Below are 19,907 nucleotides of genomic sequence, written 5' to 3'. Positions count from 1 at the left end.
TTGTTTGTTTGTTTTCCCAGCTTTATTGGGGTATAATTCACAAAAAGTTTTATATACTTAAAGTGTGCAACGTGATGATTTGATATACATATACATCATGATATGGTTACCATAATTAAGTTAATTAACACATCCATCACCTCACATAGTTACCTTTTGTGTGTGTGTGATGAAATATGTAAGATCTACTCTGCAAATTTCAAATATACAATAGAGTGTTGTTAGCTATAGTCACCATGCCGTACTTTAGAGCCCTAGAACTTAGTCACCTTATGACTGAAAGTTTGTACCTGAAAAACAATGTTAATTAAGACAATGTGGTATTGCTTGGACACAGAAAACCGACCAATGGGGCAGAATGAAGAGCCCAGAAACAAACGCAACTGTACAAGGAGACGTGGTTGGTGAGTGAGCATTCTCTGCCAATCAGAGCAGAAAAGATAGAAGTACTTAATGAATGGGCCACAACAGTTTATCAGTGATTCATATGAAAAATAGTGAAGTGGAATCCCTACCTCACACCCTACACAAAATCAACTCCATGTGGATTAACAATATAAATATGAAGGGGAAAACTATCAAAATTTATAGTTTAGGAAAATATCAGGTAGGGAAGGTTTCTGAAATAAATACATAATGTATTTTAATGCATTGCTGCATTAAAATACATTAAAATGAATAACCTCTATCAAAATCACCATATAGAGAAAAAAGACTTACACAACCAAGACAAGATGTTTGCAACGTAAGTGACAAAGATTCGGGCCCAGTATATTAAGAACTACTGTGAATCAATTTAAAAAAAAAACAAGCCAACACAAAATGGCACAGACAACATGTTATCATGTCACAGAAAAAAAGAAACACAAATGACCCACACGTATGTGAAAAGATGGTCCAGGCCATTGGAAGTCAGAGCAATGCATGTTAAAATCACATCTTTTTTTTTGTTTTTTGGCTGCGCCGTGCGGCTTGCAGGATCTTTGTTCCCCAACCAGGGATTGAACCTGGGCCACTGCAGTGAAATTGCCAAGTCTTAACCACTGGTCCACCAGGGAATTCTCAAAAGCACATCTTAAAGATTGGTAAAAAATAAAAGCCAGATAATGCCAAGGGTTGGCAAGGATGTAAAGAAATTGGAAGTGAAGAAATAACAGTGTTAGAGTTTCAGCTGGTACCACTTTAGAAAATAGTTTGACATTATTTGATAAAGCTGAACAAACACGTACTCTGCACACCAGCACTTCACTAAGTATAGAGCCTAGAGAAACTTGCACATGGGCATAGGAGCTGTCTGTACAAAAGTTTCTAGGCAGCATTGTTCAAAATATTTAAAAAACTAGAAACAATCCAAATGTCCTTCAATAGCTGAATGAATAAACAAATTGTTATAATTCAGACAATAGAATGAATATATACAACAGGGAAAATGAGTGAACTACAGCTAACTCCATCATCATGGATGAATTTCAAAAATATTGTATTCGAGCCAAAGAAGTCACAGAACAGTATCTGTAGTATGATCCCTTTTATATAAAGTTCAAAGAAGGACAAAACTAAACAATATATTGTTAGGAATAGATTCATAGGTGACAGTACTGTGAAGAAAAACAAAGAAATTGATGAGTTGCTAAATACAGGAAAGTGGTTACCTTGGAGTGGGGACGAGTAGTAAGACGAGGGGCACACAGGGGCTCATAGGTTATTGGAAATGGTCTATTTCTTAATCCAAGAGGGTGGGTTCTTGTATGTTCATAGTATTGATACTTAAACTATAAATTGTTCATATATTTTTTATACACTTTTTCTTATGTATGAGAAATTTCACACTAAATTTTAAAATGCTGTGTGTGCGTGCATATTTCTGGGAGAGTCCACATTCATCGGAGGATCTAAGGAGTGTCTGGTCTTCTAACAGAGTACACCTGGGCATGAAGGTTTCTGTGGTCCCATCCTGCTCTGATATTCATTCCCATGATGGACAGAGGCCTTGTGTCAGCCTGATTATGGCTCATCCTGGTCAGCTGACCTCAACCCCCCTCTGCCTTGGAGCAGGACATGAATCAGGTGTGAGTCCTCTGTCCCCATAACTCACGTGACCACCTCAGGCCAAAGGATGTATGTGGTGGCTCATGCAGAAGAGGGAGGTCCTCCTCTCCTCCCAGGAGACTGAGTTCCTTTGCCTCGAACATCTCCTTTCCTTTCTCCTTCTGCAGTTCCAGTCCTGACATAACTTCTGTCTGTCTTTCTTCTTCCTATGTCCCTCCCCATCTTGCTGATGGACTTGGCCCTCACCAAAAAGCCCGAAAGCAGCAGAGCAGGAGTCAGAACCCAGGGTGCTGGCTCCCAGCCCTGTGCTTTTTCTGCCACCCCACCTGCCAGTGCCTCTGTCCATCCCATAGAGGGTCACGAGGCTTGGCCGGGCTTGTGTTGGCAAATCCACAAAAGGATGGTTTACTCAATCATCCATCTCACCCGTGGAAGGGCTTCAGATTCTATTCTGAATGAGATGGGAGCCATTGGAGAGAGGGAGGAATAGGATCTGAACTCGCTTCCAAAAGGTCTTCCTGGTGGCTGTGTAGAGCTTAAACTTCAGGGGGCAAAGGGAGAAGTGAGGGAGGCCATTCAGAGGCTGCCACAGTAATCCAGGTGAGGGATGACATAGCCTGGAACAGGGTGGTGACCTTGGAGGTGTGGAGGTGGGATCTGCATGCAGGTCAGCAAGGGGGCATCAAGGATTCTATCCTGGACATGGGAGTTCCAGGTGCCGTTTATTACCCATGTGGAGATGTCGGTCTGTATTTAGATCCAGGCAGGGGATGTAAATGGTTGTATCCATCATCAATGATGGGTAGACGCTCTTTAATGCCTGTGCCCAGATGTGGTCCCAGGTCGGGTAGGAGCTCCGTAGAGAAGAGTCTAAGGACTGAGTCCCATCTGGGTAGGTTGGAAGCCTCAAGGACACCTGGGGGACTTTAGTGGGAGGTGTCCTGAAGGAGACTGATTTCAGCTCCTAGGGGTCTTTTACTGAGGACACTTTTTTGCTATTTGTAAATGCAGTTTAACCTATACCAATGACCAATGACCCAGGGCAGGTCAGTGGCAAAGACATCAGTCTAATGCCCCTGATCAAAAGATGAAAAAAAAAAGAAAAAAAGAATCAGAAAGAAAGAGAGAGAGAGAGAGAGAGAGAGAGAGAGAGAGAGAGAGAGAGAGAAGGAAGGTGGGAAGGAAGGAGCGAAGGAGGAAAGAAGGAAGGGAGGAAATGTACAGGCGAACCTCTCCTCCTCTCTGGCCTTATTTTCCTCATCAGTGCAAGAGAGGTGCAGGTTCTGATAGTATCCTCAGGACACTTCCAGGACCAAGCCACTTGGATTCCAAATAACCTCCAGACCAGCCTTTGTGTGTCAGGGTCTTGGTGTCTGCAGGGAGATGGCCAGAGCTGGGCTGACAGCACCAGCCATCACCTTGTGCCCATGGCCTGTGTCACCAAGTGCCGTGGTAAGTAGAAGTGACGCCTCCCCAGGGATCCCGTTAGCTCTGATAATGCTCCAGCCGCCTGGCCACCCACTTGCCCTCAGGCCACCTGGAGGGGCAGGAGGCAGGGCACAGAGAGAAGCCACATGGCCCCATGGCTCTTGGAACTGAGGGCAGGGAGTCTGGGCCAGAGATGGAGAGAGATGCCTTCCCCTTCAGCACAGCCGCGGGCTGGTATCCTCACTGCTGTCCTCCAGAAGTCTCTGAAACCACAAAGTGGAACCCTCAGGACTTGCTGGCCGCCCCTCCAGTGATGTGCATGTATGGGGGTGTGTCTCCCTCCATCTCTGTAGCGAACACTTCCACTGCCTCACCAACACCACTCGTCATCTACTATTCCTGCCAACGCAGACCTGACCCACCAGCTTCCTACTGCCCTTACCTGGGACTCTGATGGGAGCCTTTTTCTGGCAACAGGAGCTCGCTCAGCCCACACACCAGACAGGCTGGGAATGCTGGGAAGTTAGCACCCTTCCAGGGAAGGCTGAAGGGAGCAGCCTTCATGGATAAATACTCCAGCTTCCTTGCCCGGGGATGGGACAACTCCGAGGCACAGTCAATGCTGTCTCCCAGAAGTTCCCAGCAGGACTGACCAACAGCTGCCCACAGCCGTAACTGCTTTTTTTTTTTTTTTTAACATCTTTATTGGAGTATAATTGCTCTACAATGGTGTGTTAGTTTCTGCTTTATAACAAGGTGAATCAGCCATACATATACGTATATCCCCATATCTCCTCCCTCTTGCGTCTCCCTGCCACCCTCCCTATCCCACCCCTCTAGATGGTCACAAAGCACCGAGCTGATCTCCCTGTGGTATGTGGCTGCTTCCCACTAGCTATCGATTTTACATTTGGTAGTAACTGCTTTTTAATGTCCCCTCTGTTGGGTTCCTTCCCTTTCTTACCTCCCCCCTCCTCTGTCAGTGCTTCCAGTATCCCCTCCTAAGTAAACTTCTTGAATTCAATTCTTTGTTTCAGGTTCTGTTTCTGGAAGAATCCAACAGAAAAAAAACCCAGCCAAAGACACCAAACCCAACCAACAATTGAGATCTCTCCTAGTTCTGTTGTGTACACATTTCTGGAGTGCAAGCTATGTAACAGGATATATCAGGTACTGTCCTTTTCCCTAGTAGGGAGGTCACACAGATAAAGTACTAGGCAAAAATACAAAGCACTATAAAGGAGGAGTTTACTCTCTTGTGGGAGGTGGTTATCAGGGAAGGCTTTACAGTGGAGGTGACATCTGAGGTTTTAAAGGATGAATAGTAGTTCTCCAGGTAGACAAGAGGAAGATGGACAGCCTACTTAAAAATCCAGAAGTGTAAAAAGGCACAAGGTGTCCAAGGAACCATTAATAGTTGAGTATCTCTCATGTTGCTGGAGAATAAAGCACATTTTGGAGATGGTAAAGGAATTTTAAGAAGAATGAGGAGAGAATTGGAATAGCAAGAGATGTGGTTAAATAGGCAGGCAGAATCTTGCCTGTACAGCTGAAGGTGTTTTGATATTATCTTGGAAAGGTTGGAAGATTTTAAGAAATTATCTTTTTTCTGATTGCATAAGTATCAAATGCTCATTGTAGAAAAGTTGTCAGATAAAGAGAAGTATAAAGAAGAAAATAAAATTACCTCAAATCCAGGGTTAATTAAATCACATTGATGTGTTGTTGTCTCTCAGAGGAGTTTTATGCAGAAGAGTGAGGTGATCAGATGAGTTTTAGAAAAGGCTCTGGCAGCTGGTGAATATCATGTGGCTGGAAAGATACTGGACACGGGGTAACCAGCGAGGAGGCTGCTGCAGTGGAAGGCGATGGGTGGGGACCCTCTGTGGGGATGCTGCAGCAGTGGGAATGGGGCTTCGTAGCAAATTTAAAGGTGGGACTCTCAGGACCAGTTGGATGGGACATGGGGTAGAAGAGAGGAGGGGAACATGACTCCCAGAGAGATTCTGAGTGTCTCCATCCATAAGCTGGTGGAGGAGACACAGGCTGGGAGCCAGGAGACCTGGGTTCTCATTTCAACTCTGTCACTTCCAACCTGTGAGACTTCACAGCCACAGTTTCCTGACCCCCAGAATGGAAAGATGATTCCATTCCTGCTTTCCTCACAGGTTTATCAAAATGTTCCACGGGTCAGAGGAGATGAACGTCCTTGATGGGTGTGGTTCCAGGCTTTCCTCCTGAAACCTCCTCCTTTCTCTGACCATCAGCCTCCAGAAGGCCAAGGCTGACCCACCACCCCACTATTTTCCCTTTCTCTTCTCTCTGCATCCTTCACAGAGGACATCTGTCATGCTGGTCGCCCTGATGAAAATGCTCTAAACACCCTCATGCACCACCATTAGTTCATTCACCTTATATAACTGATGCCCTAGTATGTTCCAGATATTAGGAATATGGTAGTGTATAGGACAGCCAAGGCCCCTGTCCTCATGGAGCTCATAAGCCACCAAGAGGAGACATATAATAGATAAACAAATTTTAAAATTTGGATAGTGATGTAATGAAAGGAATAAAACAGGATGATAGGGTGATGTGATAGAGAGTGGGCATACACTTTCAATTTGAGTGGTCAGGAAGGGACCACTGAACTGAGACCTGAACAACTCAGGCAGAGGAAACAGCAAGTGTAAAGGTCCTGAGGTAGGTTTGAGCTTAGAATGTTTAAACAAAAGAAAGGTCGGTGTGCCTGGGCTTATTCAAACTCCTACCTATCCTGCTTAAGAGTTGTCACCTCTGTGAGGCCTTCTTGGATCACCACCCCACCCCTTACTCGCTAATTCAGCTGCACCCAATTTCCACACCCTTGTGGTCACAACTAATTCTGACCATGCTGATTTGTGATCAACTCTTTACACACTGGACTGAGAGCTCCTTGAAGCTAAGGACTATCTCCATAGCTCCACCAGCCAGCACGCTTCAGGCATATAGCAGGTGATCAGCATCTACTGATGAATGAATAAATTAACCAATAGGTAAACAAATGAATGAATATCAGGTCCAAATGGCTCACTCCTTTACTTGTTTAAACGTCGCCTTCTCAAATTCCCTGGTCACACTGCAACTGCACCCTCACCCCACACAGCACTCCCTATCCTCTCATAGTACAGATCACCTTCTTATATACTATATAATAATGTGTTTACTTGTTATGTTTCTTGTTTTCCCCTGACTCCCCCTGACAGATTGTAAACACCATCATGTCAGGGATTTTTTTTTTAAAGGGATTTTTGACTGAGTTGTCCACTAATGTATCTCAAGAGCCTAGAACAGTGCCTGGCACATAAATGGCATATGTAGGAACACGTGAGCAAAGGGGTGCATGAATGGGTGAATAAATGAATGAATAGCGACTCTAAGCCTCATACAACAGGGGTCACAACCTCAAATCCCTTGCTAGCCTGCCCATAACAAACAGACGAAGGAGTAAGTGCCCAGTGGTGACCTTTCAATTCGAGCCAGCTAAACAAAACCCACCCAATGGCCTGCAGGCCCTCAGTGTGCCTTCCTAGGCACTGAACAGAACATTCCCATTTTGTTGGTGGAGAAACTCTGGCCAGGTAGTTTAAGTGGCCTGCGGCGGATGACAGAGCTGGTACTGAACCGTCGTTGATCTCCCCAGTCCTTTCCCCGTCCCCTCTCAAACGCGACTCAGATCCTAGTTCTGAGAGTCTCGCTCTCTTCCCGAGGTCAGAGGTCAGAGCCTGGTGCCCCCAGGAGCTGAGTCTGGTGTCCCACTGCGTGCTGCAACGGGAATGGGCGCCCGGGTCCCGTGAGTCGCTGGGAGTGGGACTCCCGCCGTCCCCCGAGCCCGCGCCGCGCTCCCGCCCCTGCCCATCCCCGGCCGCGCTGTCAGTCTCCATTAGCGCTAACAGGCTCCAGACAGAGCGGGCCCGGCGCTGGGTTAATGCAATCGGCGCGTTACCTGGGGCGCAGGCTACATTACCAGCCCGGCCCCCGCCCGGCGCGGTCAGAACCAACCAGCCTGCGCCCCGCCGGCCGCCCCGCGCTTTCAGCGCTCCTCGGGCCGCGCCCGAGCGCCACGCGGCGGAGCCCAGCCCCAGCCCGCGCCCCACAGCCTGGGGAGGCGAGGCGAGACGAGGCGCGGCGAGGCGGGTCCGGAGCAGGCAAGGCAGGGCGCACGGCAGCCGGGATCCCGTCGCCGCCGAACACGTGAGTGCGCCCTGCGCGCGGAACCGAGCTAGGTGTGCCGGGGAGGCCCAGGTTGGGATGCGCAGAGCTAGGGTGCCAGCGAGTTTGAAGTGCAGAGGTAATAAGTGTCCGGGGAGACTCCTGGGGCTCTCGGACGTGGCTCAGACCCGAGCCGAGGGTAGGGGGCAGCAAGCTGCACCCGGCCGGGTCACCGCCCTGGGAAACCTCTGCCTGGATGTGTCCAAACTCCGCCGTTTGGGGACAAGAGAGAGCAGGTGAATGAGGGAAGAGCTGCGGGGTGCCTAGCAGGATCCCTAGAGCGGCAGGGGTGGTCTCCACCTCGAAGTGCCGTCCCAGTCGGGCGCCCCACTACCTCTGCTTCCAAATTTTTCCAACAGACGCGCGCCCTTTTCTAGGAACCTTGCGTCCGCTCAGCGCGCGCCGACCACAGTATCCCGGCGCTCCCGGGAGGCCTCGGGAGGCGCGGGCAGGGTGGAAGGGCCCAGCGACCGCATCTTTTCCTTTGATTCCAGCAGAGCCTCGGCGTGCTCCCAGTATCATCGACTCCCCTCTCGCCAGCCGCACCCATGCTTCTGGCGCGGATGAACCCGCAGGTGCAACCTGAGAACAGCGGGGCGGGCCCGGGGTCGGAGCAGCCCCAGCGGAAGCGCAAAGCTGCAGAACTCTTGGTGGTGAAAGAGCGCAACGGCGTCCAGTGCCTCCTGGCACCCCGCGACGGCGATGAGCAGCCCCGGGAGACCTGGGGCAAGAAAATCGACTTCCTGCTGTCGGTGGTCGGCTTCGCCGTAGACCTGGCCAACGTGTGGCGCTTCCCCTATCTCTGCTACAAGAACGGCGGAGGTGAGCCCCCTGACGGGCTGGGGGTTTGTACTTGGGAGGCTACTTGAAGTCCACAGCGGTGGCCGGGAGAGGAGCTGGGATACACGCGGGAGGAGAAGAGGAGGCAGAAGGGCAAGTCTGGGACGCAGGAAGGGACTGGATGGGGCTCACGGAAAAAGGAGTCCCCTGTGGAACAGGGAAATCGAGGCATGACTTTGGACGGTGTTCGGCGCATGCGTGGAAGGACCAGGTTGGGTGAGGAATTCTGACCTTTTGGTGGTCCACAGGAAGGGAGGTGGAGATCTGGAGAGCTCTTGACTGGGCGCCAAAAGTGCCCACGGTGACCCCAACTCCAGCGCTTCAGGCTTGATAAAGGACTTGGGTACCCTGAAGGCACTTGGGAGGCCCTGCTCCCTTGGGGACAGAAACCCTGGAACAGAGACGCATAAAGAGAAGCTAGTGGCAGAGAGAACTCCACTCTCAGGTTGGTGGTCCTTTGGCTGGAGCGACCAGAGCACACAGCCTAGGCGGGATTGCATCAGTGGGTACCAAGAACTGGCCTGGTCCTTGAGACAGGAGGCCTGGGTGATTGGGATGAAGCCTCTACCTCCTGGGGTCTTGGCCACGTTGCAGGGTGGAGTGGGAGGAAGGCCTGGAGGAGACCCCAGTCCAGCAACCAGGCTCTCTCCCCCTCCTCCTGCTGGGTGACCGATTACTGTCTGCCCTGGGATGAGAGCCTAGAAATCAACTATAGACTACTCAGGGGGCAGAGTCCTGGGGGAAGCAGCCCAGGGGGCAGGATACTGGGGCCTAAAGCCCTAACTCCTTCCTGAGAGCTTTTGCCCAAACCACCCCAGACCTGCCCCCTTTGCTGGGATGAGCTCAGGAGTACCCTGTAGAGAGCCTGGGAAAATGACCCAGAGGAAGAAGTCGGCAAAGGGGGGGCCACCAGCAACCGAAACACTTTTCTATCCACTGGGCCATCTGCCTGGCAGGGGCTCTGGCTCAGGACTCCAGGGGGTCAGAGGGAGGTAGGGTGAGGGTTTGGAGCTAGAGGGAAAGCTCATGACCTTGTTCCATAGGGTCTGGGACCCTGCTGATTGCTTCAGTGTGTACTCTGGACACTTGCTTTGGGTGAGGAATGGAAAACAGATGATCCAGAGGTGAAACTTCTCCTCATTTGACTGCTGCAGCTTCTCAAGAGTTTCTGGTCAGGTTTAAGCATTCTGGCCCTTTGGACTCAAGGAGGGAGGAAATGCAGATTCTCTGTATTTTTAGCAGACAGGGAGATGAGGAATGAAAGACAGACTAAGAGAACCTAGGACACTCTGTCTAGCATGTCCTCCATGACTGTCCGAGGCTGCGTGTCCCTAGACAGCAGAAGGTTCTATCATTAATCAGCAATGCTTATTGGGTTCCTCTTGGCATGAGGTACAGTGCTAGGCTCTGCAGGGGTCACCTAGATGTATTAACAACCACTTCTGCCTGCCAGGAGCTCTAGTCATCTAAGGGCTTCATTGTCATGCGCTACACATCATTTCCATTGTTGTAAGTATCTGTTGAAACTAAAAGCACCCCAGATGGCCAATTGAACACATCAGCTAGATGGATATTCTGGGGTTTTCACTGACAGTGTCCGCTCACTTGGCCACCGCCACCAACTGAGAGTGCCTGCTGTATGCAAGGTAGTCTGTACCAGGCGCCCAGGGCACCAAACACAGCACATTTGTCACACATTCCAATTTTTAGGTGAAGTTGGCCAGAAGCTCCCTCTCCTAGGCTTGCTAGCCCTGCACATCACCCATCCTGAGTTGTTGAGTCATTTATCTCTTTGTGGGTCTGTCTTCCAAACAGACTGGGGCACATTGAGAGCAGAGACTGTGGCTTTTTCATGCCTGTATTTCTAACACCCAAGATAAGGGCTAGATCCCAGCAATGAGGTAGAAGGTGCCCAACAAACTTCTGTTGAATGAAGAAAATGAATGAAATGGTTCAAGCCCTCAGAGACCTAATGCCTACCCAGGAACAGCAGAACCCCCGACTCCACCGGCAGGAACTAATAAAGTGAGGCAGCCTGTGCTGGTGGGAGGCAGGGTTGGCACCTAGAGATCAGAAGCCCTGGCTGTGGAGTCCTGGGTTCCAGCTTCTAGCTGTGTGACATTGGGCACCTCTCCAAGCCTCTGTTTCCTCATCTGTCAAATGGAAACAATGGTGTTCACCTCAGAGGGTTGTTGTGAGGACTCAATGTGATAATGCTGTGGAGGGCCTGGCATCAAGTACGGCCTTAGTAAAGATAGCTGCCACCTCTTATTCACATCCTTGCGATGATGCGTGAGATGGATGGGAGAGGTGTCATGTGCTCTAAAGGCCTGAGGAGAGGCTGCTTAGGAAAGACTCGGAGGAAGTGAGCTGTGTGGTTGGAACTCAGCTCCTTGGGACGGATGGAGCACGGACAAGCCTGGGGAAGGGAGCAGGTCTACTAGTTGTGCAAGAATGCAGGAGGGATCGTCTCTGAGATTAGGAGTGCACACTGGCTGAAGGGCAAGCCGGGAGAGATAAGGGTGGAGAGGCAAGTTGGGGCCAGGCTATGGAGACCTTGGCTGGCAGGCTACGGGGTGGGGAAGTTATATGAGTGAATTTCCATTTCTGGCTAGGATGTCTACAGCTGGCACAATGGAGCAGTGCAGCCCCCCATCTCAGAGTCTGAGGCAGCTCCTGTTCTTACTCCGCACCCCTCCAGGGGATGCTTGGCTGGCTCCTCCTGGGCTTTGTCTCTGCTGAGACCTCCTGGCTGCTCCATGTGGATCAATTCTCATCCAGCAATTATAAAGTCAGCCCTAGAGATGGGCAAGCAGGTTGGCAGGTGGATATCCTGTAATTCTAGAAGCAGCCAAAAGACCCAAGTTCAAATCCCATCTCTGTCACTCTCTCTGAGCTCAAGTTCCCCGCTACAGCTGGAGGTGAGCTTGGATGACCCCCAAGATCCGTCCCTCTCCAATGCCTGGCTCAGCACTGTACCCAAGCCAGGACTCACGCACCCTGTTATTTAACAGGCTGTGTTCTCTTCTGGTGCCAGTATTAACACGGTAACCTCCAAGTCCAGCTGTTCATGCTGGCCCAGACTGGAGGATGTTTTGAAATGATAAAGGTGCCAGTAGTTTAGGCCTTTGGCTAATATATTTTTTTTTTTGGCTAATATTTTTTGAATGAATTACTGAGAAAGATCAGCCTGTCCGAACATCCTCCCATAAGCTAGCTGCTGGGATGCAGGGGGGCAAATGGCTTCCTTCCAGCTGGGAAAGCCACTCTTGGAAATTCCAAGGCTTTGTTCAGAACCTTCTCAAACAGGGAGGTGGTGCTCGTGGTGCTCTTTCCAAGGTCCTCCGCTCCTGTGGTCTTGGGCCGGGCCTGTGTTGGTCCCCAGGGAGGAATGGACAGATCCGTCGTGTGCCCGTGTCTGTCTCCTTGCCATGGAAGAGGCCACTCTGAATTAGCCTTTGTAAATGAACGCTTCTGAGATGTGTCCGGCTGACAGCTCTGAGCTGTCAGAGAGATGTCCTTTAGGTTCAGACAGACCTGAGTTTGAATCTGAGCCTGACATTTCCCAGAAGTGTGGCCTCGGACAAGGCACTCGTCCTGTTTGGACCTCAGTTTCCTTGTGCAGAAAAGGAAGGTGACTGCCTCTTCCCACAGGGTGATATGACATTAGATATAATATAAGCAAAGTACGTACAACAGTGTCTGACACATAGTAGGGGCTCAGTAAATGAAGTGGTTGCTGTTATTTTTATTGTTCAATGATTTTTAACTGCTAGACCCAGGCTAGATACAGGAGTAGGGCAGGGTCCTGATTTTGGAGCAGATTTGCTTCTAAGAGGAAGTTAGAAGGGATATAAGGCTGGAAAGTGGTCACACTTGGGCCTGGGATTTCTAACAGCCTAACCTTATCCCAGTGTTTCTTCCCTACCTGGAAAATGGGGATTAACATTCCTATATGGGGTCCCATGAGGTATGTAGTTCTGGGTCCCAAATGGGGTTCCCTTCCTTCCTCAAGTGAGCTCAGGGTCTCAGGTACCCACAGACCTTTGGGAATCCTCTTGGCCAAAATATCTGGGGTTCTTGAGGTCAAGCAAGAGGTGGTGACGTGTACAAAAGGCAGGAGTTTGCAAACTCATCGCCCTCACGTTGGGCCTGGCTGCAGGGAGCCATCGACACCCTGAGCTTGCCAAGCCTGATGCTGATTGTTCAGCTCAGATGTACATGAGCCAGCCAGCTGGTATGGCCCTTCGGCTAACAAGTTTGCAGGAATGAGGCGTTCATCAGGGGCTGGAGCTGAGACCGTGATCTGGCATTACTAGCATGACTTGGCCCATTGCTCTGAGCTGGCCAAAAAGATTTAGAGGGACTGTTTTCAACAAGGTGGGATTTCATAGGGATAAATGTTACATCCTGCCCTGTGGTCCCAAACCCAACTGCCTAAGTAAGGATTAGGCCACAGCACAAGCGGAGAAAGGCCCCAGGGCTTTCATTAGCTGCATCCTCTGTGTGAGTCACTGCCGGGATCCATTTATTTAACAAAAAAACCCACTTACTAACTGCCCATCATATGCCAGGAATATAGAGATGAGCAAAAGGCAATCCCTGCCTTTAGGGAGCTCATAGTCTATTACAGATATTCTACAAGTTAATGTCATTTTCAATTGTGTTATTGGAGGTACTATATCCCAAATCAGGGAGTTGAGGTTCCACTCTGTTCTTTGTGAGTTATATTTCCTTCTCTAATATAGTTCTGACCATTCCAAACACCCTGTAATTTGTTCCTCTTAAAGAGACCAGGATGGAAGAGATGGGAAACCAGAATCTTCGAGGAGCTTCATTAGTAAGAATCAAGTCAGATCCTGCAAAGTTGACACGGAGGGAGAATTGTCACAGCAGGAGGGGTAGCCTCAACTCCAATTCCCCTGAATTTCACCCCCACTGACCTCCTTAGAGGAGCGGGGTTTAATCTACCAGAGGAGCAAGCATGTTTCCTCATTGGAACTGTCCTTCTCTAAGAGCTAGGGTCCAGAGATCAGCTGGAAGAACCCAAAGTGAAGATGAGGGAGCAACCCCTTGTGGGACCAGAAAAGCCGGTCCTCATCACTTGGTAGATCATTCTGTAGAATCCCCTCTTGGAATAGCAGGGACTTATGTAGAAGCGTGTATAGATGCTGCTGGCTAGTCTCAGTAGAGTGCAGGGGATGGAGTGAAGAGGTGCAAGACTCCACTTGGGCTGAGGTCCCAGGAACTCTGAGGCCAGTGGGCAGAGCCCCACAGTGGTCGCTGAGTGTCCTAAGGAGAAGGTCGGTCTTGGGGTAGAGAAGACACAAGTTGACACCACATGGCTCAGCTACCCTACTCACGGCAGAGAATCTGTGTTGACAAACTTGAATGACCTGGGCGTGATTTGTTATCGGAACAGGCATGGTTTCTTACAGAAATGGCCACTGGCAAAGACTCAGAGGGGGACCCTATGCCTGGCACCCAAAGGGCACAAAGGATTGCTTTGGAAAAGTCTGATTTGTTTTGTTCTGGAGGACAGAATGGAGGCAGTAGGTGGAGGCTGCAGGGAGAGGGATTGAGGAGAAGGGAGGAAGCAGAGCTGGCCAGACGGAGAGGTTGGGCTGCCAGGGTCAGCAAAGCCTCAGCTGACCATGGTGTCCTCTGAAGCTGGGATGGCCCTTCAGACTGGTCCTGAGTTGGGGTGAGGGGACCAGGACTGTATGCCCCAGGGTCCGTCCGTCATCGGATGCCAGCTGCCCTGGGAAGGGAATGTGGCCTTGGGTGAGGCAGCTGGCTTCAGCCGAGGCAATTCCCAAAGGGCTGCTGCCGAGGGCTGAGCACTCCCAGCTGCGGGGGAACAGGTCCTTCATTCTTGAAGGAGAATCTGGGCAGTAGCGCCGGAGCCCTTTTTGCTCATGGCGCTGGCTGTGGCCTCGGGGAATCCTTGGATCTACCCCTCATGGTCAGCAATCTTGTTTGGACACAAGGAGGAGTAGCCAGCCTCGCTTGGGATGGGGACATGAGTTGCCCAAGCAACTTGCCTCAAAATCCTTCTGTGCTGGGAGCCTCCGTGCTGTGCTCTGCAGAGGACCCGGCCACCGTCAACCTCACGGGCGATCCCTAGCTTGTGATTTCCAGTCTGCAAAGGCGCATCCCAGCTGCTCTTACGTGTGATGGCAGGACGTGCTTCCCATGTACAGAGCACCTCAGTGCCAGGGACGTCACCTCCGTTATCTCTAATGATCACAGCAAACCAGTGATGCAGGTATTATCCCCCCTTACAAAGGGGAAACCAAAGCTCAGAGAAGTCACGTTGGCTCAAGGTCACAAAGCCATAAATAGCATGGTTGGGGGCCAGGATTGCCTCAGATCGAGGCAAGGGTGTAAGAGGAAAACTCCGTTTTTGTACACATTCTACAGTCTTTTGACACCAAATATGTGGGGGTTTTCCTAACACCAACCCATCCTCCAACTTTGGGGTGGGTGTCCTACCGTTCAGTTCTGACACCACCTGGAGTTAGTGCAGACCCCACAGGTTAGAGCTCAGTCTCACAAGAAACCTCTCACTTCACATGCCAGTCACAAGGGTCAAGATGTCACCTGTGCTTCTGACCAACCGGCTATAATCAGGGGTTCCCATGACCCCCTCTGCAGGTTTGATAATTTGCTATAACAGCTCACAGAACTCAGAGAAACATTTGCCAGTTTGTTATAAAGGATATTATGAAGAGTACAGGTAAACAGCCAGGTGAAGAAGTACACAGAGGGTGAGGTATGGAAGGGTCCTGAGTGCAGGAGCATCTGAGCCTGTGGAGATGGGATGCGCCACCCTCCCAGTATGTGCATGTGCTCACTAGTGCATCAGTCCGGAAGCTTTCCAAACCCCCTACGTTCGGGATATTTATGAAGGCTCCTCACAAAGGCATGATCGATATTAACTCAATCTCTAGCCCCTCTTCCTTCCCTGGAGGGTGGGCGTGGGGCTGAAAGTCCTAAGCCTCTAATCACGGCTTGATCTTTCTGGGGACCAGCCCCCATCTAGAAGCCCACCAAGAGTGGCTTCATTAGAACAAAAGACACTCCTATCACCCAGAAAATTCCCAGGGATTTAGGAGCTCTGTGTAAGATGCTCCTGTCACCCCCATCACTCGGGAAGTTACAAGGGTTTTAGGAGTTCTGTGTCAGGAGTCCAGAGCAGAGACAGGGGGTCTGCCCTGGGCCCTGGGCCCTGCTCTGCCCTCCTCTCTGCCTCACCCAGGCCAGGACTGAGAGGGCCTGCCCACCCAGAGCACTGATTCTAACCCCCATCAAACTCCAGGTACCTGGACTCCGGAATTCCCTGCCCAAACACTCCAACCCAGTCTACAAGGTCCTCTTACCTGGACCCTGCTTCCCCAGCCTGGACTGTGTTACAGGCCTGCACAGCCCCAGGCCCAAGGGGAAGCCAGAGGCCCCCGTCTGCAGAGGCTGTGGACAGAGCTTAGACATGTGGGCACAAGAGTCCACACGTACGTGCAAAAGGCCTCACACACTGCTGGTTGGAGCTGAGGTGGGGATGAAGCAGGGTGCGGGCTCCCCCCAGGCCTCCACACTCCAGCGCAAAGCTCCAAGAACTGGAGATTCCAGATTTGAACTTTATAATAGAACCATGCTGAGTTGTCAAGGTAGGATGATAGAGCAGGTTTGGTTTAACAGCTGTGGCCTGAGTTGTCACCTTTAAATATGTAGATATCGCAGGGTAAGTCTCCACGGGTGCTCTTGTCCCCGTTTCTGCAAGTTGGGTGGGCCTGCTGCATGCAGCCCTGTCTCTACTGAAATCTCACCTTCTCTTGCACCCTGATGTCTATACCCTTGGGGTACCTGGGAAGCGGGGACAAATCTGGCTACCGTAGGCATTGACCAAGTTTTTCTTGGAATTCTGGTGAAAGCCACGGGCAGTGACAACCCATAGCTGAGCTACAGGCACCAGGCGAACAGTTCTGTGGGTTTTCACTTCTTAATATATCAGGATGTGGCCAGTTTGAGGAATCCTACCCTCCACCAACTGGGAAGCTGGTCCAGTGAGGTCTCAAGGGACCCTCCTGTCCCTCCTGCAGCCCCTCCTTGATCACAGTCTCTCCACCTCCACACCAGGCCTGGCCCGCACCTCCTCTTGCTGAGCCACCTCCCACAGGCATCCCGTCCCCTCCCCTGGGGTCCTCCTCACCCACCAGGGTTCTGCTCCAGCACTTCCCACTCTGAACAGAGTGACCACTGGCTTCCCTTTTCTGAGGACTTGACATTTGCACAGAGGAGTCCAGAACCCCTCTCTGACCACTAGGGTTCCTCTCTAATGGTGGGGCGTCAGGCAGTGTGTGCCAGACAGATGCTTTTCTTACTGAATTCATCCAAAGGCCATGGGTTGGAGTCCCTTTCGCAGTTGACAGTCTTTTCTTCCTGTGTTCGTGAGTGTGTCGATGTGCAGAATCCGTGTGTACCTTTGCATGAAGATGTACTGGTGTGCATCTGTGTACGTGTGTGGATGTTGGAGACCCCTAGGAGCTGAGACCCTCAGGAGGTCTGGCCCTGTCAGCCCAGCCAGAGCATTCCAGAGCCAGGATTCTGTGCCTGTAGCTCCTCAGGTTCTCAGCTCTCTGGCCCTGCATGAGGCTTGATGAAGCTGACACTGCCATGCGTGGAGATGAGGCAGGGCCGTGGGAATGTGGCAGTCATGGGCCTTGCAGAGCAGTACCTTCTAGGAAGTTTGCAACCAGCCTTGGTGTCCCAGGAGCTGCTGCAGGGCTGTTTCTAAGAGAAGCATCCTTAGCTGACCTCAGGCACCCCTGAAACCTCTTTCTGACACTTCAGCTCTGTCCTGGCTTCCTCCAGATCTTTCTGCAAGGGGGCTTAGACCATCTCCCTGGTCGATGTCCTCTTTTAGAATAAGACACTGGCCACTGGGCAGCTTTCTGGTTTTCATTCATACTCAGCCATTCCAACATTCTTAAACGTTCCCCATCTGTTACCACCTGAAGCTTTGGCTGGTCCACATCAAACGCACTTGGAAGAGTCTTGGGCTTGTGCAGACCCATAATCTTTCCTCCTCTCCTTCCACTGGAACTCCCAGCCAGCACAAGAGGAGATGAATCTCAAACTGGGCAATTTACCTACCTGTTGGCAGTGCCACCCAGAGGGTTAGAGTTGAGAAAACTGGCCAATGTGAGATCCCTGGTGAATTGGCTGACGTTGCTCTTTCCTCTGGTTGTAGAAAAGAATATCTAGTTGACAGCGGCAAACCATGGTGCCAAGATCTGAGCCGTGACTCCTGGCTTTTTCCTTCCCTGTTGTCCCTTGGGCCACTGACTTCAGTCTTCAGGCCTGTTAAATACTCTAATACATCTATTTCCCTTACTTTCTGGCTCCAGGCCCCCAAGGGCAGTGGCAGGTGGCCACAAGGCAGAGTGGCGCTCCAACAGATCCAGCTGTGGAGCCAAGCAAGCATACTTACTAGTTTGGACAAGCATCTTGACCTTTCTAAGCCTCAGTTTCCTCATCTTTTACGTGGGATTGGTGGTAATTCTCAGGGATGGTTTTAAAGGAATAATTATGCAAAAACTTAGTGTGTGGCTTGGCATATAACGGAGCTCAATAAATGGTACTTGTTACTTTCACCAGCTCCACCGTCACCACCACCACCCTGACCTCCATCAGCATCACCAGCATTGCTATCAGCAGCGTGAACGGATGTGGGTTCCAGTGCCAGACTAGCCCTCTCTGTGTGGGGAAAGAGAAGGGTGGAGATTGAGAGTAGAAATGAGGAGGGGAAGAGAGAGGTTGGCATGTGGCCGTTTCAAAGTCCAGCCTGGAGCAGGGGCTGGAGGCTTGGACCAGCCCATGACCAGCAGACCAGCTGGCTCAGCTGGCCCCACAGTCCCAGTTTCAGATCACCCTCCACCAAGCCTCTATGCAGACTCATGTCCTCCATCGAGGCTTGGATATTCTGGAATCAGCAGAATATTTGGGGAATGGCTCTGGAGCTCTGGAGTCAGGCAGACCTGGGCCCAAATCCCAGATCTATCACTGACCAGTTGGCTGAACTTAGACAAGTCACTTAATTTCTCTAAGCCTCAGTTTCCTCCTCTGAAAAATGGGTATAGCAGTTGCCACCTGAGATGGTTTCTGGGTAGGGTAAACGGGATCACAGATGTCCTGTGCCCAGTGCCCTGCCTGATACATAGGAGGTACTCATGTTCCAGTGGTTTCTTCCCTACTGCCCACTCTGCTGGTCCATCTCCTGCTTCAGAAGGACTGGGTCTCAGAACACTGCGGCCAAAACTTCATGCTTTGTCCCTAAGAGCCCTGGGCTTCCTGAGGAGAAGCCCTGGGAGGAAAGTGGAGACTGACAATCTGAGTAGCTGGGGGAGTTTGACCCTGGGTGCATGCGACTTTGCTACAATTCTCTGTTGAAACCTGGTGCCCCGGTTTCCACATCTGTAAAATGGCGGTAGTAATACTTTTAGGGTTGTTGTGAAGATGGAATGAGATATTGCATGGAACACAGTGCCTGGAACACAGTAGGGAATATTATATTCCTAACATTATCATCGTTACGCATTTCCCGGTTTCTGCGCTTTCCTAGCATGGGCGGGTCAGAGAGTGTTTGGTTTCCAAGGTTACGACATCTCAGCCAAAGGCCAATGGCGGGAGGAGTGTGGATCTGGCCTGGCCACCTCCGGTTGCACCAGGCCAAGGAGCAGCCTAGGCTGACGTGGCAAGTACCCCGTGAGTCACCTCACGGCGTCAGAGCCCGTTAAGCTCACCCCAGGCTACCAGGCATACCGAGAACTGTCTCTGGAACTCAGACGTGTCTAATTCTACCAGGAATTTTCCCAGGGATTTGCTGCTGCCCATTGCCAAGGGCTCCCTGTAGCTTCGGCAGTGTTCTGGGTGGGCATCTTCCCTGGTCAGAGACTTAACCCTCTGGCCTCTTTGCTCCAGTGTTTGTTTACCTTCAGCCAGCAGTGACAGAGTGAGCTTGATGGTTGGAAGACATGAATGCGAATCCTGCTTCTGTCACTTAGCAACAGTGCAAACAAAACCAATTCGACTCCCTTCTCTGCCTTCAGTTTCCCCTGGGAGGAAATAATGACCCTCTCTGATTATTTCTGTGAGCTGATGTGAGACTAAGGACAATCCAGTGAGGTCATGTTTGGGAAAACCCGAGGTGACCTTAAACTGATACAGACATGAGCAAAATGAAAACTCAGTCATATGTAACTTTGGGCGCTGTCTCTCCCTCTCTGACCTCAATTGCCTTACCTATAAAAGGAAGGGTTTGGGGTGATTGGCATTCCCCAGAG

General features: G+C 50.8%; 1 protein-coding gene across 1 annotated transcript in view; it reads left to right on the top strand.

Annotated features, from left to right (window-relative positions):
- Positions 1–8,258: 8,258 nt before the first annotated feature.
- The window catches only part of SLC6A2 (solute carrier family 6 member 2), a 37,796-nt gene continuing 26,147 nt past the window's right edge, over positions 8,259–19,907 (top strand). The window contains exon 1 of the mRNA XM_079722907.1: positions 8,259–8,547. Within this exon, the coding sequence (XP_079579033.1) occupies positions 8,274–8,547 (274 nt within the window). The 5' untranslated portion in view covers positions 8,259–8,273. The remainder of the gene's footprint in view (positions 8,548–19,907) is intronic.

This window comes from Hyperoodon ampullatus, assembly GCF_949752795.1.
Source record: "Hyperoodon ampullatus genome assembly, chromosome: 18".
NCBI classification, from domain to species: domain Eukaryota; kingdom Metazoa; phylum Chordata; class Mammalia; order Artiodactyla; family Ziphiidae; genus Hyperoodon; species Hyperoodon ampullatus.
Note: the sequence above shows the minus strand (reverse complement) of the source record. Positions and strands in the feature narration are given on the sequence as shown.